Genomic DNA, 23,064 nt, shown 5'->3' with positions numbered 1-23,064 from the left:
TGTGTGTGAATACAAGTAAGCCACTGGTTATATTCCCTGAGTTTATTCTTTTTAAAAAAACTATTAGGACTTGCTTTTGTTTTATTTCTTTTTAGACAGGGTTTCTCTATTTCCCTGGCTGTCCTGGAACTCACTCTGTAGACCAGGCTGGCCTCAAACTCAGATCTGCCTCCCTGTGCCCACCTAATGCTGTGATCAAAGATGTTTACCACCTTGCACTCAAGAGTTGTTCTTGCTTCTGCCTCCTGGGTGCTGGAATAAAAGAAGTACGAGAGGGGAGGGAGAGGGAGCTGGGATTGACATGTGAAACAAACTTGTTTCTAACTTAAATTAAAAAAAAAAAAGGAAAAGAAAAAATGTATACTAGAATGGACAAAAAAAAGTATGACACCATCATCCTTGAAAAAATATTTGGACTTGATTGATAGGAGTATCTTTTCTGACTCTGAACTTGTTTTGGTTTCTTTTTCTCATAATAGTAATGCTGGTGGGTGACTTTGTAGACTTCTGACATTCACTGAATGTCTAAAGGGGGTGGTTTTGTTTGTGACATGCACTTACTATGTAGCCCTTATTGGCCTGAACTTCTACATAGATCAGGCTAGCCTCTGGCTCACAAAGATCAACTTGCTTCTGTGTCCTGAGTGGGATCAAAGGCATGTTCCATCAAGCTAAATTTGATAACAATGGTTTTTTTTTTTTTAGTTGAAGTTTTTTTGGGGAATGGTCTTATCTCATTAGTCTGTAGTTTGGTAGGTTGACCAACTCTTGTCCTGTGGAAGACTAGTTTTTCATTTGTAATGAAGACATATGCATAGTTAATGCCAAAAGAATATTGTCTACTTCCTTCCTTAAAGTAAATACCCTTTTGGTAATTGTGTAATTTTCTGTAATTTCTCTACGTTGGAAGAGGAAAGGTTGTTGGTAATAAACAGCTAAGAAGTCCACCAAAAGAAGCCCTTAGTGTTGAAGTCTACTTTAAAAAACACGTAGCTTTTTAAGACTTTTTGGCTACATTGCTATATAAATACATCTTTATAAATGAGAGAAAAGATGAAGTTAGGGTATACTAGTCACTAATTTCTAATACTACAGAAGTTTAATTTTTATTATAATACTGTATTGTTGAATCATTTGAAACTAGGCTTTTTTGGGGGGGTTGTTTCAAGACAGGGTTTCTCTATATTGTTTTGGAGGCTGTCCTGGAACTCGATTTGTAGACCAAGCTGACCTTGAACTCAAAGAGATTTGCCTGCCTCTGCCTCCCGAGTGCTGGGATTAAAGGCTTTGTGCCACCACCTGGCGAGACTAGACTTTATCCATCTTGCTACCAACCAACATTTAAAGGCAACTTTTGGACTGGAGTAATTTGTGATTTAAGAATTCTTGTCCACAAGTTGACATTTTGTGACTTTGTTTTACTTTTTTCTAGTTTAGAACATATAATCCAAAACCTGAAATCCAGGAAAGTTCTTTGCCCTAGATCGTGTGTTTTCTTCTTACTCTGCCCTTAACTGGAGAAAGTTTGATGTTAGGTTGGTTAAGAACAAGATTTGTTGGAGCTTCCTGCTGTTTTATACACTCACTTAGAATCGGGGGAGAGTGTTAATAGTGGTACAGAAACTTAAGGAGCTGGAGAAGTGGCTCAGCTGTCAGGAGTGCTTACTGTCCTCGAAGAGGACCCCACTTCTGTTCCCAGCACCCACATGGGAACTCAAAACTCTGGAACTTCACTTCTGAGATCTGAACCCTCTTCTGGCTCCAAAGGCACCAGACATGCTGAAAAGGACAGGCCCAGTTTTACAAGGCAGTTGAATGAGAATTCTACTTGGTTTAAAAACACCTAGTGAATTAAAGGTTGCAAAATAAATGCTTACGATACTTAGTTTCTTAGGAGAGTGCCTAGATTCTAGACCCTAGAAGAAAATACTAAAGGGGATGATTTTTAGTCAGTTTAAATTACTGATCATCGATGTTTCTGTACAACAGTCCTTTAGTTCTGGAAATCTGCCAGGTATTGAGTACCATAAACCCTGATAAAACTAAAATGCTTATGTCAAACCCTGTCTCGAAAAACCAAAAAAAAGCTTATGTCAAAGTTTTGTTCTGTACTGAATCCTGCTTGTTTCTAGACTATTGCAATAAGTTCCAAGGATCTTTGGAGAACACTTTGCTTTTATAGGTTGTTTTTATACTGATCCTCCCATTTTCCTGGTAACCTTCGTACTGAATGCATTGGTTGATTTGAAAGATGAATATGAGGTGTTTTTGTTTGTTTGTTTTTAGCCTTATTCTGGCTGTCCATTCCTCACATTCGTCTTGTTTTTCATTCCATCCATAACTTTTCTGTTTTTAGACAAATTTTACACTGGTAAGCCTTTTTTTTTTCTTCTCAGAGAGCTGAGGCAAAGTGCTCCATCCCCTGAGCCTTTTGAATCTAAAGAACTACTTGTTAAGACTTAGTGTCAGATTCTCTTGGGTTTAGGAAACCGTCATAAATGTAAATACTGTTAACTGGACAGCTAGACCCTTGCATTTAAGGGTACTGGAGCACCTGACTTTAGTATTATAATACAGTACTGTGTTGATTAAATTCAGTTGTCTTTATTTAACCAGCTCTTGCTGTATGTAAGATTAGTTTGAACTGGTGGCAATCCTCCTGCCTCAGCCTCCTGAGTGCTGGAATTGTAAGCTTCTTGTCACCACCTCACCCAGCTAATAAGTTGTTTTTTTTAAAGGTTTTGTGAATATTCTTTAAGGGTTGTTCAATGTAAAGAAACAGCCAAGTGTTTGGCACTTAAGTTTGAGTTCTAGAATTGTTAAACTTATTAAAAATCCCCCAATTTTCTGCTTCTGATTTTCCTTACTCATATTGCTTGGAATTTGGGAACTGTCCGAGACAGTGATAGCCTTATGTGTCTACACTTAGGAAATTGCATCTTTTTTTTTTTTTGAGATTTATTTATTATGTATAGTGTTCTACCTGCTTGCATGTGTGCCTACAGGCCAGAAGAGGGCACCAGATCTCATTATAGATGGTTGCTGGGAATTGAATTCAGGACCTCTGGAAGAGCAGTCAGTGCTCTTAACATCTGAGCCATCTCTCCAGCCCAGGAAATTACATCACTCTTGATCATCTGAGACACGTACATAGTCAACAACTGAAAACATACTAAAGAACTCTTGGTTGAGCAATTTACTGTAATAAAGGAATCCTAAATGCTTGATGATCAAAAATAAAGTTTGATACACATTAAAAGTATGAAATAGCCATTTTGTGTTAGGTACCTTAAGTGAGGCAAGTGACATTAAGAGTGAACCCTGGCAGAGGAAGGTGGATCGCTTTAAGTTCAAGACCAGCTTGGTCTACAAAGAGTTTCAGGATAAGCTAGGACGGTTACACAGAGACCCCTGGTCTGGTTGGGATGAGGGAGATTTTTGCATCTTTAAATTGTGTGTCCTTTTTTTTTCCCCTTGATAATTTTACTCATTCCTTCCCTGACAACTCTTACTACACTTAAGGCCCACTTAATTTCATTCTTACAGAACTATAGTAATTATAGAGTAGGAAAATGTTACTCATTCCTCCTCTTCAGTTTTCTTAAGTGACATCCGTTTGCTAAAGCTAGAAACCTAGGAGTTCGTGTTTGGTTCTGCTTTCCCCAGTTTGCAATATTCAGTCCATGAGCAGCCTTCACAGCATTTTGACTATCTAATTAGTTTGCTGTCACTGGACCTTGAAGCAGCCTTGTCATGACTCACCCTGTTTCTGTTCAGATGCCAGAGCAAGTCTTTATGATGTAAATTGTCATCACTTCACATAAAATACACCAGTGGTATCCCTATTTTACATGGAAGCAAAGTATAAATCAGTACATGGTTTGTACTTTCCTATCTTATTTTATGTAATTTTTTAATTGTCTTCCAACATTGCAGTTGTCTTTGTGTCATTTGTTTTTCCTCACATTGTTCCCCTTCTGAGTAAATATTCATTGAGAGAGAGAGAGGAGAGGAGAGAAGAGGAGAGGAGAGAAGGCTGACTGGCATTTCATTTGCAAACACAAGTTCTTCAGAGGGACTTTGTAACAACAGTCTATCTAAAATAATACCCACTCTCCATTCTTTTTTAAAAAATAATAGATTGTAAACTCCTATTTAGTCTGTCTTTTCTAGTAATAAGCTATAGGAATTATAATACTTAGCTCTTGCTTAGGGACTAGGGAGGTACATGCTCATTTCAAGTAACCCCATAGTTTGTGTGTTAAGCATTTCTTAGTTAAATGAGCTGGGAAGCAACTTAGTCTTAAACTGAGTTTCACAAAGAGGTCCTAGAGCCAAGTACCTGACTAACTATATTGTATCCTTTGAAGGGGAGCTCCTTAGGACTGGGATATTTCTTCTTACAATGCTAGTAACTGAATGCAAAGAACACAGGATTTTGGTGTTCTTGTGCTATAAGCTCACTTCCCATAAAACTGTTTGGTTGAAGTTTTCTCATTCCTGAGTACTAAATAGAAATTTGGCTGCCTTTGTTTACAGAATACACTGATGACAATGCGCTAATTCCTAAAAATTCATCTGTAATTGTCAGAAGAATTCCTATTGGAGGTGTTAAGTCTACAAGCAAGACATATGTTATGTGAGTATATCATGCATTTATCAAAGTAGACTTTTTTTAAGGTTTCAAAACATTTTTTTTTTTTTTTTTTTGGTTTTTCGAGACAGGGTTTCTCCATGGCTTTGGAGGCTGTCCTGGAACTCGCTTGGTAGTCCAGGCTGGTCTCGAACTCACAGAGATCCGCCTGCCTCTGCCTCCCCAGTGCTGGGATTAAAGGCGTGCGCCACCAACGCCCAGCTTCAAAACATTTTTACTAACATTAAAATTTATGCTAATCATGAAAACTATAATAGGAGTTTTTTGGTTGCCTTTATTTTTTTCTCCCACACCCCCAGATATCCCACCCACCAGCCCTGGCAGCATGATGAATATTAAGTAATGCCAACATAAGCTTTTTATCAATAAGAAGCTTTAGTTCAAAGGCCATCATAGAAACACAAGTCAACTTCATTTACTGCCTCATTTTGGATAAATTATTGTCTCTGTTTCAGGATTTCTCTACAGCAGGGTTATGAGTGCAACTGGTACTCTTCTCAGAACTTTAAGCCACCTAGTCTGTGTCTGTAATAAGTGTAGAGTAGCAGAATCATAATTACTTATATAATACATTTCTTAGCTATAAGTGATCTGGAGATGATTTAAGGTGTAGAATACTACACAGTGCATGCTGTTTTTGTTTTGTTTTGTTTTTTTGGTTTTTTCGAGACAGGGTTTCTTTGTGGCTTTGGAGGCTGTCCTGGAACTAGCTCTTGTAGACCAGGCTGGCCTCGAACTCACAGAGATCCGCCTGCCTCTGCCTCCCAAGTGCTGGGATTAAAGGCGTGCGCCACCAACGCCCGGCCGGCATGCTGTTTTTGTAATGATCTGAGCATCCTTTTGGTATCTACAGTAGGTAGGAGTAATGATCCTACATCCAGTCCCCCATAAATGCCTAGGAATAACTGTCCCTCTGATATGTAGAGGTGTATTAGGAATTAAATAGTTCTTGACATAGAATGAATACTGGATATTAAAATGATGGTAATCCTCAAGAATAGTTTAGAGCTTCTATTTATTAAAGAGACAAAGTATATCCCTAATAGTGCTGAAGATTAAACCTAGTCCTTTGCTCCTGTTAAGCAAGCACTCTCCCACTGATCCATGTCTATAGACCTCTTCCTCCTTTTAGTATTTCGAGGCAGGATCCTATTAAGTTGTTGAGACTAGTGGTGAAACAACTCACTCTGTAGACCTAATGGCCTTGAACTTGATATCCTGCTGCCTTAGGCCCCCCCCCAAGTTGAAATTACAGGTCTTCACTGGGTATGGTCGTTTGAGAAGTTTGATATTGAAAGCAGAACTATAATACATGAGTAGGGTAGAGTTATTTTCTATGTTTTAGCATGACATTACACTTAACCCTATGCATTTTAAAGGCATATATCAAGCAAGGTGTGGTGGCACATGCCTTTTATCCCAGCACTCAGGAGGCAGAAGCAAGTGGATCTACATAGGCTAATCTAGTCTACATAGCAAGCAAGTACTAGGACACCCAGGACTGAATAGCTATATAAAGAGACTTTGTCTCAAAAAAAGGCAATAAATAAAAACAAGTATCAGATACTTCATCTGGGGTTTTTTTGATATTTAGAAGTTATTTAGAAAAGGATATTTGAAGTTCATGAACATCCTAAGTTGCTTCATACAATAAATTGCTTATTTATATGTAGGATTTTTGTTTCATAAAATGCTTCTCGGTTTGAGCAAATGCTAGAAAGTTCAAGTTATTTTTGTCAGTAGTTCAAACTCATGTATGAACTTAAAACTTTGTTTTAGGTGCTGTCTAGTAAGTATTTCTTTCTCTACAGTAAACTTGGGTCATTTTAAAGCCTGTACTTAGGACCTCAGTTCTGGTCCCCCTTCCAGTCTTTTTTTTTTTTTTCTGAGACAGGGTTTCTCTGTGGCTTTGGAGGCTGTCCTGGAACTCGCTCTGTAGACCAGGCTGGCCTTGAACTCACAGTTGCTTCCCAAGTGCTGGGATTAAAGGCGTGCGCCACCAACGCCCAGCTTCCAGTCTTTCTAGACTAAAGAAATATGTGTTCTAGCAACAATTTTTCCAATTATTCATAAGCATAAAATGGATTTTAAATTGTTTTCAGGTTATGTTGATCTTCCAGAGACCTTAAATTATGTTCAATAATTGGTTATTGTTTTCAAATGCTTGTTTGGTTTTTGAGACATAGTCTGTCTATATAGCCCTGGATGCCCTGGAACTCAGATATCTGCCTGCCTCTGACTCCTGAGTGCTGGAATTAAAGGCATGTGCCACTATGCTTGGCTTTAAAATATTTTTAAAATTATAATCATCAACGTCTATATGGATCTGAAGCTAATTTTTGAGCAGAGTGGATAAAGATCCATCATAAATGTTACCAGCAGTAGCTTGCTTAAGAAATTGGATATGTAGAAATTTATATCTAGATTTACCAATAAGTATTCAGTCCACAAAGTTTATAAATACAGTATCTTTCGGGAACACTATAAAAATCTCAGAATGTCTCAATATGGGACTATTCCTAAAGATTTGAGATTAGAGATATATATTATGATTTATTAGCAGTCATACATGTTGATTGATGAATACCTCTTATTCCAGCACATGGGGAGGAAGAGGCAAGAAGATCTGGCTTTGGCTGTATAGTGAGTTCAAGGCTGACCTACACTAACTGAAACTGAAAATACACACACACACACACGAAATTCATAAGTAGCTAATGTTAGTTTCTGTTTCTGTTTTATTTTTAGAAGTCGAACTGAACCAGTGATGGGAACTACAAAAGCAGTATGTAAAAACACAATCACCCTTTTTCTACACAATTGTTTTTACCTATATAATGTTTCAGTGAAGTAAATCATTTAGAATACCCACCTGACGATAGCACACACTGTAAATAAATTGTATTTTGATGACAGTTCAGTTGAATATGGATATATGTGGCATAATTTGTAGTTACTCTGTAGAAATGGGTTATTGATGCCCTTTACACTGTTTCATATTAAATATGATAGCATTCTCCCTGTATGACACTGTGGTGTACAGTAATGTATTATCCTTTTTAGATGGTATAGGCTTAACACCGAAGAACATGGCAACATGTTCTACATCTGTCTGTCTATAGTTAGTATTTTGTATGTATGTACAGGCTGTTTTGTGCTTTTTGTTTCTTGCAATAAAAAAAATTGTTTGGAGTGTATATTTTGCCATTTTCACGTTGTTTCACTTAGTTTATTAGGGTTTTTTCCCTGACTGATTGGTGGCTTTCAAAAATGGGTTAGCAACATGCAGAACTTACATTATTGTTTGCTTCTTTCTCCAAGTTCAAACACATCCTAGAAAAGAGCTTTTGAGAGACTTGTAATGCAACTTTTAGTCAGTCTTGCTTCATTTGGCACCTGTGAGCTCCTGTCCTTTGTGTACCCTTGTACTATATACAGTACAGAGTGAAATTGCATCTCCACCACCAAGAGTGCAGAACCATGCAGTGATTTAATGGTTTTATGCAGTTCATATACAAGCTAGTGTATTTAAACTGGAATGTTTGCCTTTCTCATAAGATGCTAAAATGCTGCATTAGTTAGAAATTATTGAAAACTGTATCTTATCAGAAGTAACTCCCATTAATTGGGGGTAATATCTTTTTTATAATTACAGTTTAACCTGTAGTGTGACACTATTTTGACTTTTTATGTAAAAACTAAGTTGTGGGACAGGTGCTTGTTAACACAGGGCTATCTTAATTGGGTTCTGTAACTTGATGGTTCTCTAAACATTTTACTGCTCAGGCTCAATACTTGTACACCATAACACAGTATTTGAAGTTTTCTTTTAGAAATCGGGGTATTGCTTACTGTTTCATTTTATTCTTTTTGAATACTGATATTTGTGTATGAGGCATTTCACTAACCTTGGATCATTGGATCTTAACATGATAAGTAGAATATATCAACTTTGAACTTGTTCTTTAAAGTGTATGGCCTTTAGTTCCTGTCTAAATACAGTGATTTTAAACACAAAAAGTCAGTGTTTGGGGTTTTTTCCCCCATATTTGAATATATGGGTGGATTTTTGGGTTTTTTTGTTTGTTTGTTTTTTGGGGTTTTTTTGTTGTTGTTTTTGGGTTTTTTGGTTTTTAAAGCATATGCTGTAAAACTGTCCGAGTTTCTGTTTTGCTGGTGATTGGTTTAAAACTGATTTTTATGTATCCAAATGCTAGCACAAATTAGAAAAACTTGTCCCGGTGACTGTAGTAGTAAATGTAACACATTTGTATAAACTATTTTTATATAGCATTTAAATTAATTCAGATGAAGTTTTATTTCTTGAAAACAATTATTTCCTTTTTGTTTATTAGCATGTGTATAAACACAAATCACATGTTCATAAATAAAGTTAACATTCTTTTAGCCTTGTGTGTTCCCTGGCATGTCTGTATTACATTTATAAGACATTTATTAATAAGCTTATTCAGATTTCTCTTCCTTTTAGTGCTTTAAACAGTTTTAACTTTTAGGTAGAATTAAGTGAGATGGAGACATAACATAATCTGTTGTCTCTATATCTTATTTGTTTCAATGCTTTCTTGACATTTAAGACCATGGAAACATGTTCATTGACTAATTAGTATTCATAATTTAGGAATAAGGATGGTTTGGCTATACACATTAACAAACAAAATAGAGACCCTGGGCAAAATTTAAAATTCTGATTAGGAAAGGTATGTCTGTGTACATTTTGGTTTTATGCTTTGAGACAGGCTCTCATAACTCGGGCTACCCTCTATATGGGAGGCTGCCCTTGAGTGCTTGAGTTTTGCCTAACCTCCCATGTGCTGGGATTGCAGGCTTATACTATGCCATCATGCACAACTTGGTTTTTGCTTTGTTTCTTCTTCTTCTTTTTTTTTTTTTTTTTTGAAGACATCAGAGGTCTTGCTGTGAAACAACTCTAGCTGGTCTGGTACTTGCTTGTAGCTCAGACTGGCCTTGAAATCATGGCAGTCCTCCTGCCTCAGCCTCTCAAGTGCTGATATAACAAGTATGGACTACCACATACCCAGTGCATTTTTGCTAATTTAAGCCAAGTCTGATCAAAGACTATTCCCCTAATCCTTTTAGTCATCTGTCCATGTTGGTCTGGTACTCCAAAGCTAGATGTTCTTGCTGACTAAACAATGGGATTATATTGTAGGGTCCTTTTAATATCATTCAAATATAATTGGCTTAAAAAGATTTTAGGTACTTGCTCCCAGAAGCAAGGCCCTCCCTAGCACAAAGGAGGTTTAATCTTAATGATGCCTATAGTACACATCATTTTTAAATGTGGCAGATGTAACAGTATTTTACTGAGAAGTCAATTTATTGATGTTTAGGTAGTATAAATTCCTAATCATTTTTCAGCCGTTCTTTGAACTTGTTTTTCCCAGTTTTTCAAGACAGTTTCTCAATGGCCTTGGGGGCTGTCCTGGAACTAGCTCCAGTAGACCAGGCTGGTCTCGAACTCACAGAGGTCCGCCTGCCTCTGCCTCCCGAGTGCTGGGATTAAGGTGTGCGCCACCACCGCCCGGCTTTGTGAACATTTTTTTACTTGTCTCTTAATGCCCGGTTATGTGTAAAATTGGGTAGCTTTCTAAATTTTTGGTATAGTTGACCTTAGATTGTAAGATTTTTAGATAGCATAGACATTATTTGGTGGGGAAAAAATGATTAAAATGTAATTTGTGGGAAACCACTTTGAACTAAAGAAGTCCATGATTAAAAAAAAAGTGGAAGAAAGAAAAACAGTGAGAGAGTTAGTTACAGAGTGGTTTGATTAGGTTAGCAACTATTCAGTCAGACCTTTGTCACCTATGTTATGGTAGTTCCTGGTGATTTAAAATGTGGCCCTTTTAAAAATAAACCTGAGTGGGTTAGGCTTTCTTTTGGATAACAGTATTTTTTTTTCCTAATTTTTTTTCTGTTTCTTGAGATTAGTCCCTAAGTAAAAAATTCCTTAGAGGTAAGCAAGAGAGCTCTTGCTTATGCATTAGTGGTTATGCTTTAGAAATGTGGACTTAGCACATGATGAACTCTGCTGTCTTTAAATGGGGAACAAAGAACCATGTGTCTAAATAAGCATCCCATATTGGTACCCATCAGACTAAACTTAAGATATTTGTAAGATTCGTTTTACGAAACAGTCTTGCCACAGAGGTCACGCAGACCTCAAACCTACTGTGTAGTCCAGCTCTGAAAATTGTGGTCCTCCTGCCTTAGGATCATAGTAGGCAGGCACCTCCACGTCTAGCTAAGATGTATCTTAAATTAGCAAATGTAGTTTTTGTGGACATTGGCAACTTCATATTGAAGCTTGTTGCATTTCAATTTTTGTGCTTTCAATACTTCTAGAAGGATATCTGAAAATATTTTCTTTGAGCCAGATATCCTACTTGGAGTCTGTCCATTCCAAAGGATTCTGACCAGTATCATGCATAAGTAGAATCTAAGGAGCTTAGGGAACTCTTGTTGAGAAGCTGGTTACTAAAATGCTTTTGTGTGCATGCAGATAAGCATCTTTTTAAAAACTAAATCATTTAATGGGATCAAGTGAAAAAACTTTAAAAAGATTAACATCATATAATACATTTTTAAAACTCTTATGTCCTTTATATCCTCTCCCTGTTTGGTTAAATTGACTTCTCTCCAAAGACTAAAATCTATTACTGTGTATGACAGCTCTTTGACTCTTTCCCAGGGTATCTTTCCTGTTTTTCTTTTCCTTTCCTTTTTTTTTTTTTCTTGTTTTGTTTTAGAGTGAGTGACATTGGCTTAGCAGGGAACCTGTGGTTTTTTTGACCAGAGAGGAGCTATTATTATTCTTTGGATAGAAAAATAAGCTCAGTAGTTGATGTTCAAAAGGAAAACACTAGGAATTGCCTGGGAGCTGTTACATTTACAGCAAATTATCTGAGGCCTAAAGAGCTGTTTGTTTTTACAGTGTTGTTTAATGGCATTGGGGGAATTAGATTTTTTTTCCTTCCTTTTAGTTCTCTCGTAGTGTACATTGTTGTGAGCATTATCAAATTTAAAGACTATTGGGAGATGTAGTACTCTCATTGTAGTATTGAGTCACCACTCTTGAGTAGAGGAATTTTTTGCCCTTTGATTTATTTCACTGCAGTAAGTCCTTTCATACACCATAGCCTTTATAACTGGATATAAAATGTTAACAAAAGATAAAATAACTTGAGCATATTTTCAGAATTCAAACAAAATACAAATTATAACATTCTTTAGAAAATTAGGAAAAATGCCCAATATTTAATATTAAGTGACTTTAGGGGCTAAATAATCACTTTCAGATGTTTTCAGCGTGGAACTTGAATGTATGTTTAATTTTTTGTGAACAGATTGATGACTCTTCTGCATCTATTTCTCTGGCCCAGCTTACAAAGGTATATATATATATATATTCTTGACAATATAAGTCTAATATTTTTTTAAATGTGGAACAGTACTGTTTTAAGGAGGGTGGGGGAAGATGTATTTTGTGAATGCATTGTACATACTATTACTGCCCTGTAAAGAATAGTTGCCGTCCTGAGAAGATAGGGGTGTAACTTGGTCAGCGTCCCTGCATAATGTTCATCTTCAAGACTGAAGAAACACAGGAAGCTACACTTAACCGGTTTTTCCCCTTACACAATTTTGTTTAATTAAACACAGGAAACTAGCACAATTCTGGAGGAATTCCCTGGTTTTGGCTGTGAGTTATGTGGACTTCATTAAAATAGCCAAAACAGAAGATTTCCTTTACATGGACAGTTGTGTGGTTAATTCTTGAAATTTTGAATTGATCCCACCAAGATCAATATTTAAAATGTGGTGCAGTTGTTTCCTCATGCTTTAAACTTGTAGTCTGTCCAAATTTGAATAATTTTAAACAACCTAATTTGTTTGAACACAGACTACATGAATTGTGTAAGTGTATACTTGTAAAGCTGTTTGCAGGAATATGAGTGTATGTTTTTGGCAGAGGGTCAAATTGTTACCTTCTGAAATCGTTGTGTGTACCATGTTGTTGACAAGGTTGCTTGCATTTATTCTCAACAATATGTATATTCTGTTTTGGAAAGCACTAGTGATGGATTTTTTTTTTAGGCAGTATTTTAGATTGTAGATTGTGTCTTTAGACTAGAACAGGTAGGCTTGAGGGCTCAGAAGGCAGCTGTCAAGTTTCCCAAAAGTCTTTTTCCCTGCTACCAGAAATGTAAAGTCTAATTTAACAACCAACAAAAATGAAAATGAAAAGGGTTATTCCCTTAGTGTTGTCCCTATTTTGTCCTTGGCTATGTCCTTTTCCTAGGATGTATCCTTAAAAAATGTCCTGTTAACAGACTAATTGCTTCTTAAGCTCTAGTCCTAAGAAAACAAAACACTAGAATTAATGATTCTGAGCAAAGTAGATAAATCATCATATTTTGTTATTTTTCTAATGCAAAGTAGTTAGCATAGAATTTACGTCTTTGACAGCTTATAGTACATACTGTTTATTCTTTGTACTGTAAGGACTGCATTGGAGTTCTGGTCTATTTCTACCATTGTTACTTGGCTGGGAGGAATTGGGAAGTTTTGGAGGTTTGGTAATTTTTTTCCTTTAATCTGTTTGTAAAGTAATATTTGGGTTCAAACAAATTAGTTGTTAAAAATCTGTAATAAGTTTTCTGTAAATGTTGCTGTTGTTCCACGCTCTGTTAATGTTAAGCATTCTCTGTATATAAAATTACAATAAAGTGTTAAAACTGGTTGCTTGTTTTGTGGATGAATGTAAAGATAAAAGAGTAACGATGTGAATGGTATATGCTTGAAGATCATGTTATTAGAAAATCACTCCCTTAGACCCTGTTTATATCTAGACTGCTAGATTTATGAAGCTCATAAAATTTATCTGAAGTTTTAAGATTTAAAAGTATACCTTTCAACTAATTAGAAACTGACTGCTAGCCAAAGAGCCTTCTGACTTGTAGTGTGTAGTAATGCTGTCATTTATCCCCACCTTTGCCTGCTAAGTTCTCAATGTAAATTATTATCTCAATGCTGGGACACTTGAAACATTTTGAAGATTTGACAACATCAAGTGTTTCTCTTTTAATTTAACCTCACCCAGCCTTGAGTTGCTAGAACAATCATGTGTTTAGATGTCAATGTAGGTACAGACAAGGTCTAAGGTCTGAGTGTTTCCAGAAAGACTTCCTCAGCCTTCCAAGCTCCCCTAGAGATGGTGCTGTAAGAATTCCCAGTGCTTTCTTCAGTAACCCATGTATAAAGCACAGCTCATTTAGATGTTGCTCTGTGTAGGTTGAGTGTGTTGTCTTTGCTGTGTGGTCTTAATGTGTTTCTAATGTGTGTGTCAAATAATTACCCGTTAAACAGACTGCCAATCTGGCTGAAGCCAATGCTTCTGAGGAAGATAAAATTAAAGCAATGATGTCGCAATCTGGCCATGAATACGACCCAATCAAGTAAGTTCATAAATATTTTTATGCTAACAGGAACTTTGGGGTGTTTGCCCCCACAATTAGAAACATTATTTTTAAATCTCTGTGTACATACTAATTCTTTTTCCTTTTCAGTTACATGAAAAAGCCTCTAGGTCCACCACCTCCATCTTATACCTGTTTTCGTTGTGGCAAGCCTGGTCATTATATTAAGAATTGTCCAACAAATGGGGTAAGTTCATGTAGAAACTGATACATCTAGTTTTTCTTAGAATTATCTCTTAACCGTATTTGCTGTGGTAAAAATCACCGTTAAAATGGCAAATGAGCACTGCTTTTGGAGTGTAGGTTGCCAGACCCCAAGTCTTGGCTGCTTTGTTAAATAGAACATGTTGCTTGTCTTGTTTTCTTTGAAGTAGTAATAATTAGTACTTAGTATTTAGTTCACATAGCAAATCTGAGAATGAAATGAGTTCCTCTGTTTGGAGCATCACAAGTCAGTGACGAGCATTGTGTGAGGTGCCCAGGCACTACTAAAGAAGACTCTTGTCTTCCTCTTTTCTCCCTTCTTCCAAACAGGATAAGAACTTTGAATCTGGCCCTAGGATCAAAAAGAGCACTGGAATTCCCAGAAGTTTTATGATGGAAGTGAAAGATCCTAACATGAAAGGTGCAATGCTTACGAACACTGGAAAATATGCCATACCAACTATAGATGCGTAAGTATGCATTTTAGGTGTGAGCTGTGGGGACCAGGTAGTCCCAGGGTATAGTATTTCAGTCTTGGGCTTGTAACTTGACTATTTGGATTCCTTGGGAAGTTTCCATTTCAGAATTGTTCATTTCCATTTGTTACATTTCTGTGTTAAATCTGAGAGGCTGCAGTCTGCTCCATTTATGCAAATTTTAAATGAATTTGGGGATTTTTGTCATTAGTGAGTGCCACTTCCCTTGTAGTCTTCTAATTTTTTTCTTTCTGTCATTCCTTTCTTCCTCATTCACATACATGCTCCCACATTATCTTACATATGCTATTTCCATTTTGAGAAACAAACATCTAAGAATAAATGTGCAAGAAGTTACCAAGGCAAATTTAAATGCCTGGCATAAATGAGCAAGGTTACTTGGCTAGATTTAGATATATCACATCATCTTCAGCCTAAAGTAGGGTGTGCTTTACAAACCACTATTAGTTCAGTTCAGCCAGGTCTGTAAAATGTTTCGTGGTTTGGGTTTTTGTTATTGTTTTGTTAGGTTTGGGGTTTTGTTTTGTCTTGTCTTTTGAGGCAAGACTTTGTTGTCCAAGCTCGTCTCAAATGTGTGCTCATCCTGCCTGCTTCAAGCTTCTTGCTATTGGTATTACAGATGTACACCAACATACCTGGCTTTGGTGCTTATTTTTAATATACTTTCAGATTTTATCTTTTAAGCTAGTTTTTTTCTTTATTAGCAGGTGAGTGTGTGTGGTTATGCATGTGTGACGGTCAGTGTGTGTGTGTGTGTGTGTGTCTCGTGCATGTGTGACGGTCAGTATAACTTTGCGGAGTTGCTTCTCTCCTTGCAGCTTTCTGTGTAAGACTGGCAGGCAGTTCACCTGCTGAACCATTTTGTTGGCCTCTTATGAGCTAGTTTTTAACAAAGGAACAAAGTCTAGTGGTCTGATTCAGCTTAGTCTGCCATAGATTTGCTCTTAATAGTTTTCTTAGCTGCCTTTTATTATCTCCTTCAGTATAAACATACATAGGTATGTTGTAAGTGTTCCTCTAATCTAGGCTGTGATCTCAGATTCTCTGCCCTGAATGTCCAGTTTTTATTTAGAATCTGGTAAGATCCTGATTCTGCATTTTTAAGCTGGCCTTCCAAAAGATTACAAAGTTGAGATCCTAGAACATCCTTTGACTAACACCAGTTTAGAGGCCAGATGTCCATGTTCTCCGAGACAGATGAGTCTCCTCAGCTTCCTGCACAAATGTTGAAGTAGTGTGGTGAGCAGGTGGGGTTGGTCCTGAAAGGATGTCCATTTAGGGATGTGCACTTTAGTATACAAATGTTTGCTCCAGCCTTGCTCACATGCTCTGCTTCGCTCCTCTACTTTCATCAGCCACCATCCTGAGTTTTTGTGATTCATCTTATGCAGTCTGTTGTTAGGCTGTAGCTAATCCAGAGACATTCATAAATGATATGAAACAATTTTAAATTGGAATTTCATTTTTTTTGCAGTCAATTTAAGAGCAGACTGCTTCATCTATATTATGTAAAAGTTTTTAATGAGTAGAAATCTGTGTTGAAAAAGTTAACATCATCTGTGAGCCCTAACTAATAATTCATTGCTTTTGAGTCCTGGGGAGAAAAGCTCGTTTGTGTCAGATGCACAGCCATACTGGGGAGAGATGGGAGCCCTATTATTTTAAATAAAACATTCACCCTCTCCACTAACACCACTGATAAACAACTCAGACTCTTCTTCTGTTTCTTTTTCTATCCTGTTCTCTTCTCCCCCTTTTTTGTTTTTTCCCTTTTTTCTTTTCTCTTGGGCAGTGGGAGACTCCTCTTTCACAAATTGGGAACAATGGGGCATAAGCAAATTGATACTTATTTGTGGAATCGTGGTGATGTCTATGGAGCAGCTGCAACACAAATAACACACCTAAGGTACCCTCCTCCATCCAGCTGAGACTATTTCATTTCAGCATTGAGATGAGCACATCCTGTTTTAAATGAAACAAAGGTTTTCTCTTAAGAATTCTTATGGTTTACAACTTTGAGTATAGAGAAGTGAGGACTTGTGGAACAATAGAGGCAAGTCTGAGAATAATTTTTTGTGTTTTTAGATGTATTTAACTACCATTCCTGAAAAAAGTCATTTCTACAAAAAACCAGAATGTATAATGACGTGTTCTTTCATATTTGTGTAACGCATTCTGATCATTAACTCATGTTTAATTGACAAGTAGATTTATCTTTTAATGTAGTTACAGGTAGATCATTGGTTATCTAGTCTGTTTGATGGCCTGGTTATAGATAACACAGTTCCCATCTGTGACATTTAGTTGGTGTCTACATGGGTATGACAGAATGCTGGAGTGTGGGAGGAGACTTTTTTGTTATTCATTTTATTTATTTGCAGAAACACCTGGTTAAAGGAAAATTGTGATTTAGAGTATTCGTCAAGTACAAATTCTGTTTTTGACATTTACATAAGACATTCTGGTATCTTAACATGTTTACCTCTCTGGCCTTTAGTTCCTAGAGTTAGGATTCTAAAATCTTTTTAGTTGCTTTTAAAGTGTTTACTTTTGTTTACTTATTTGGAGTTCTGATTTGTGTCTGTTGAGACTAGGCATAACTGCCCTCATTCATGGGAAAACATGTTTGTCTACTCTCAGTGTCATTGTCCTGAAGTTACATGTTCTACTATGGTATAGTGTACTGAGCATAGAACATGACTACTCTTTTGTCAATCCTAAAATGCGGAAACTGTCTTTTACAGAGAGGCCTATGCAATTGGGAAGAAAGAGAAGCCACCCTTCTTACCAGAGGAGCGGTCATCATCTTCAGAAGAAGATGAGCCTATCCCAGATGAGCTATTGTGCCTCATCTGCAAGGACATTATGAATGATGCTGTTGTCATTCCCTGCTGTGGAAACAGTTACTGTGATGAATGTAAGAGACTGGGACCTTTTAGGGATACTTGTTTCAGAGTATTTGTATTTGCTGGTAAATTACAAGATGTAGTTGTTTAGGCGGGTGGTTGGTTGTTTTAATAATGGTCTTTTGGACCTTTGTTCATTTACTTATTTTTTTTTACTTAAGCTGGCTTTGAGTTTATTATCCTCCCTGGCCTTTCATTATTACTTTTAAACAAGACCTTTGGGTTTCACTTGTGTGTGTATTACTACTTTGCCTGCATGTTAGTGTGTGTCAGTGACCATGGAGGCCAGAAGAGGGTATTGATCACCCTGGAACTGGATTTATCGTTAGCTGTGAGCTAATTCTTGTTAAGCTATTTCAAAGATTCTAAAAATATGTAAAATGTTTGGCACTCTTTTCTAGACTTAGTTCTATTTTTTTTGTACAATATTTTCATTGCTAGCTAAATAAGGGTAGGTATTTGATAATGCATTTTCTGTCTGTTTAAACATTTATATAAGGTCCAGGCATGGTGGCACATGCTTTTAACTCAAACACTTGGGAGGTAGAGGCAGGTGAGTTCAAGGCCAGCCTGGATTACACAGTGAGACCTTATCTCAAAAGAAGGTATTTGGGACTGGAGAGATGGATGTTAAAAACACTGACTGCTCCTTAGTGGACCCTGGGTTCAGTTCCCAGCATCCAGGTGGCAGCTCACAACCATCTGTAACTCCCGTTCCAGCAGATCAGACCCTTCTGGCTTCTACTAAGTTGCTTTCCTTCTTTTTAGTCTTTTGTGTTTTTTTTTTTTTTTTGTTTTTTGTTTTTTTTTTTGTTTTGTTTTGTTTTTGTTTTTGTTTTTCCTATTTGAGACGAGTTTTTTTCTTTTCTTTTTTTGGTTTTTTGAGAGGGGGTTTTTCTGTGACTTTGAAGGTTGTCCTGGAACTAGCTCTTTTAGATCAGGCTGGTCTCGAACTCACAGAGATCTGCCTGCCTCTGCCTCTTGAGTGCTGGGATTAAAGGTATGCACTACCACCACTCAGCATGAGACAAAAGTTTCTTAATTTAGCCTTAGGGGGCATAGGCTGTCTTTAAATTCATTATATGAACACCAAGTTTCTACCATGCCACCTCATGTTTATCATCTTCTCATACATAGGTATTAGGACAGCGCTCCTGGACTCAGATGACCATGTATGTCCAACATGTAATCAAACTGATGTTTCTCCTGATGCCTTGATTGCCAACAAGTTTTTACGACAGGTAACGGTTTGTATCTTTTTGCATAAAAGTATCATTAGCATTTTCACTGATTGAACTGATTGAAATGAATGATATAGTACATATTCTGCATTTTTGTGTTTGGTTCTATAGGCTGTTAATAATTTCAAAAATGAAACTGGCTATGCAAAAAGACTACGAAAGCAGTTACCTCCACCCCCACCCCCACCCCCAGTACCACCTCCAAGACCACTCATTCAGCGGAACCTACAGCCTCTTATGAGATCTCCGATATCAAGACAGCAAGATCCTTTGATGATTCCAGTGACGTCTTCCTCAGCTCACCCAACTCCCTCTATATCTTCATTAACTTCAAATCCATCTTCCTTGGCTCCTTCTGTGCCTGGAAATCCATCTTCTGCCCCAGCTCCAGTACCTGATATAACTGCAACAGTATCTATATCAGTCCATTCGGAAAAGTCAGATGGCCCTTTCCGGTGAGTCTATATCTTATCATTGAAGACAAATGAGGTCAGGGGTGCAGTTTTTTTCTCTATATAGTTACTATTTTTGAGATAGGATCTCACTATGTAGACACATTGCTGGCCTCTAAATTCAGAGATTTGCCTTTTATAATTTTTTAGTTTCATTTTATGTATATGAGTATTTTGCCAGCATGTCTGTCTGTTTCTGCAATGGCAAAGAGGGTGATTGATCCCCTAGAATGTAGTTATAGATAATCGTATATTATATGGGTGCTGGGAATCAAACCTGAGTCTCTAAAAGAACAGCTGAGCTATCTCTTAGCCATCTCTTCACTACTGAGCCATCTCTCCACCCCCTAAAGTAGTAGCTTCTTTTTTTTTTTTTTTTTTTTTTTTTTTTTGGTTTTACGAGACAGGGTTTCTCTGTATTGTTTTGGAGGCTGTCGGTCCAGCCCGACCTCGAACTCACAGAGATCTGCCCAGCTGCACCTATTTTCTGTCATATGTGTCATATGTAGTATTTCTTCAGGGAATTCCTTTTTTTTTTTTAAATAGTACATATGTATGTGTGGGCATGCAGGCATGTGGTTGCCCCAGGCATGTATGTAGAGATAGAAAACAGCTTTAAGGACTTGGTTCTCTAATGCCATCTTGTAGGCTCTGCAGACCAAAATTCCAGTTAGGCCTGCATATAAGTGCCTGTACTACTAAAGCATCTAACTGGCCCAGGCATTTACATTATGTATAAAGAGCTTTTTACAGCCTGTCCTTTCACTTATCTCAGAAGTTGTCATTAACTCATTGTAATGCAGGATATAGATAAGCTGTATTAGTGATTGTTACCATTTTACATTGTTGGTGATGTCTTATGTTACATTGTTTTCTAGGGATTCTGATAATAAATTATTACCAGCTGCTGCCCTGGCATCAGAACATTCTAAGGGAGCCTCCTCAATTGCAATTACTGCTCTTATGGAAGAAAAGGTAGATTTTACTGGCTTTAGAATCCTCTTTTTTTTTTTTTTTTTTTTTTTTTACAGATTTTTGTTGTTTTTATTTTTGCTTTGACTTGTAAAACTAAAAAAACTATTTCTGTTTTTTGTTTGTTTGTGTATATGTGTACTTCTTCTCAAAGGGTTACCAGGTGCCTGTCCTTGGAACTCCATCTTTGTTGGGACAGTCATTATTACATGGACAGCTGATCCCCACAACTGGTAAGTAACATTATTTTTATTTGGATCCTTTTCCCTTTAGGAAATTATTAACAGTGAATCTAACATTCATTCTTTTTTATTTTTAAGGTCCAGTAAGAATAAATGCTGCTCGTCCAGGTGGTGGTCGACCAGGTTGGGAACAGTAAGTACATATTCATAATAACCTTCAGATACTTGCCTTTGAACTAAAAAGTAGAGACTACAAATTAGACAGGAGCTTGGTGAATGGTTATTATAAACTCCTTTAAATATGCCAGATTAACATAATTTTAAACATTACAATTCAAATTTATGTCTCCGGTTATTATCTGAATGAATAAAAATATTTGACACTTGAACGCCGGGCGTTGGTGGCGCACGCCTTTAATCCCAGCACTCGGGAGGCAGAGGCAGGCGGATCTCTGTGAGTTCAAGGCCAGCCTGGTCTACAAAGTTAGTTCCAGGACAGCCTCCAAAACAATACAGAGAAACCCTGTCTCGAAAAACCAAAAAAAAAAAAAAAAAAAAAATGACACTTGAAAAACTTGGGGCTAGAGACACTGACATTCAGACAATTGAAAATGTACACGTAACTGTGTGTCTGTCTGTCTATCTCTGTGTGTGTGTGTGTGTGTCAGTGGGAATTGAACCCAGGGATTCAGCGTGCTAGGGAAGTATTCTGCCCTGAAGCTTCACCCCCAGCCTGTTACATTTAACTCTCCAAAGCTTTACTCGTAGTCATTCTCTTGATGTACTATATGTGGTAAAAAAAAAAAATGTATGATACCCAGTTTAGCAAAGGTAAACTGCACATGGAGATCATTAGTACTTCCCAGTGCTTTAGAAAATTCTTAGAGTAGAATCCCAGAGGCACCGTGTATACAATGATTAATTTTATCCACTTTTGATCTAGTATTGCATCTTTGACTTCTCTTGGCTGGATAATGCTGTATATAGCCTATATAGGTTTAATAAATTTTAATGATTTAAGATTAGATGTTTTGTGTTTAAGAAAAAATAGAGTTAGCCGGGTGTTGGTGGCACACACCTTTAATTCCAGCACTTCAGGAGGCAGAGGCAGGTAGATCTCTGTGAGTTCCAGGCCAGCCTGGCCTACAGAGCGAGTTCCAGGACAGTCTTGAAAAACCAAAAAAAAAAAAAAAAAAAAAAAAAAAAAAGACTTTTAGCAATATTTAATGTATTCATAACACCCTTTTCTTGATTCTCTAGTATTTCCAGGCTACTTGGTCTATCTACAAATTTTTCAAATTGTCATAAATCTAAAAAAAAAAAACCCAAAACATATTAAGTGTGCTCATAAAGTTAAAACTCATTTCAAAGGTCACCTTGTAATTCTTTTCCAAAATAGTAAAATACACACTGATAAGTCCTTTTCTTCCTAAGAACCTAGGGATCGTGATAGGACCTTAGATTATTGATCCTATATATATGTTTTCTAGATTTTTATTTTCATAAATTGTTGAACTCTCTCTTGTCTTATTTGGATAATCAAAATTCAATTTAGTAAGTAAACACATTGCAAGATTAATGTCTACCACGGAGTTCCTCATTTTTTTTTCTGACTTGTTCATAATACAGGATTATGTGATTTTTTTTTCTGCCCAAACACACAAAGAATATTGATGTCTGTAAGATGCTTTATGACATTAAAAATTAGTAGATTTGAGCTGGAGAGACAGAGGACCTGAATTCAATTCCCAATACCCACAGCCACCTGTAACTCAGCTCCAGGGGATCAGTACCCTCCTCTGAAACTTTTAAAGCCACCAGGCATGCACCTGGTATGCAGACATGCATGTTAGAGAAAATAGACTGATGAGAGCGTAGCAGAATGTATCAGTAGAAGAACATGAAATTTAAAGACAGACATACCTGAGTTGGCATCTGTTTGCTGGGCACAGAACTGAGCAAATAGGTTTCTCCTCATTTTTTCATTTGTAGCACTCAAAAGTATTCTAATCAAGCATATAAAATACCTACATAGAACCTTGCAAATTAGAGGTCCCTTTTCTAAACAGTAAGTCTGTAGAGTGCTAACAAAAATATAGAATATTTTTTGCTTAGATCTTTGGAACAATTTTAAGAGTTCAAGATTATGAAATTGTTTGAAAACAGTTAAAATAGGTGCTTTTTCAAGTATGTGCACTGATAGGTTATATATTAAACCTAGAGAGAAATACTCAATTCTGTTTGTCTCTTTCTACATCTTGCACAGTTCCAACAAGCTTGGGTATCTGGTTTCTCCACCACAACAAATTAGAAGAGGGGAAAGAAATTGTTATAGGTAAGCATGCTAAAACTCTTGGAAGATAATCCATGGCACACTGGGTTAAGAGGTAAAACACAAAACTGATGAGGAAGGAGATATTATTTGTTCTCCTTTT

General features: G+C 36.9%; 1 protein-coding gene across 6 annotated transcripts in view; it reads left to right on the top strand.

Annotated features, from left to right (window-relative positions):
- Rbbp6 (RB binding protein 6, ubiquitin ligase) overlaps window positions 1-23,064 on the top strand; it is a 31,543-nt gene that overhangs the window by 1,118 nt on the left and 7,361 nt on the right. For 3 of the 6 annotated variants that reach the window (XM_040755064.1, XM_040755043.1, XM_040755083.1), the window contains exons 2-14: window positions 4,540-4,639; window positions 7,403-7,439; window positions 12,043-12,087; window positions 14,066-14,154; window positions 14,266-14,362; window positions 14,710-14,849; window positions 17,621-17,793; window positions 18,920-19,029; window positions 19,135-19,478; window positions 20,354-20,450; window positions 20,602-20,680; window positions 20,768-20,822; window positions 22,896-22,964. In XM_040755064.1, coding sequence (XP_040610998.1) covers window positions 4,540-4,639; window positions 7,403-7,439; window positions 12,043-12,087; window positions 14,066-14,154; window positions 14,266-14,362; window positions 14,710-14,849; window positions 17,621-17,793; window positions 18,920-19,029; window positions 19,135-19,478; window positions 20,354-20,450; window positions 20,602-20,680; window positions 20,768-20,822; window positions 22,896-22,964 — 1,435 coding nt within the window. The remainder of the gene's footprint in view (window positions 1-4,539; window positions 4,640-7,402; window positions 7,440-12,042; window positions 12,088-14,065; window positions 14,155-14,265; window positions 14,363-14,709; window positions 14,850-17,620; window positions 17,794-18,919; window positions 19,030-19,134; window positions 19,479-20,353; window positions 20,451-20,601; window positions 20,681-20,767; window positions 20,823-22,895; window positions 22,965-23,064) is intronic. The other 3 variants (XM_040755072.1, XM_040755050.1, XM_040755057.1) reach the window with 2 other exon arrangements.

Source organism: Mesocricetus auratus, unplaced genomic scaffold, assembly GCF_017639785.1.
Source record: "Mesocricetus auratus isolate SY011 unplaced genomic scaffold, BCM_Maur_2.0 Super-Scaffold_4256, whole genome shotgun sequence".
Taxonomy (NCBI): Eukaryota; Metazoa; Chordata; class Mammalia; order Rodentia; family Cricetidae; genus Mesocricetus; species Mesocricetus auratus.
The sequence above is the reverse complement of the archived record's forward strand: the minus strand, read 5'-3'. Positions and strand labels throughout refer to the sequence as shown.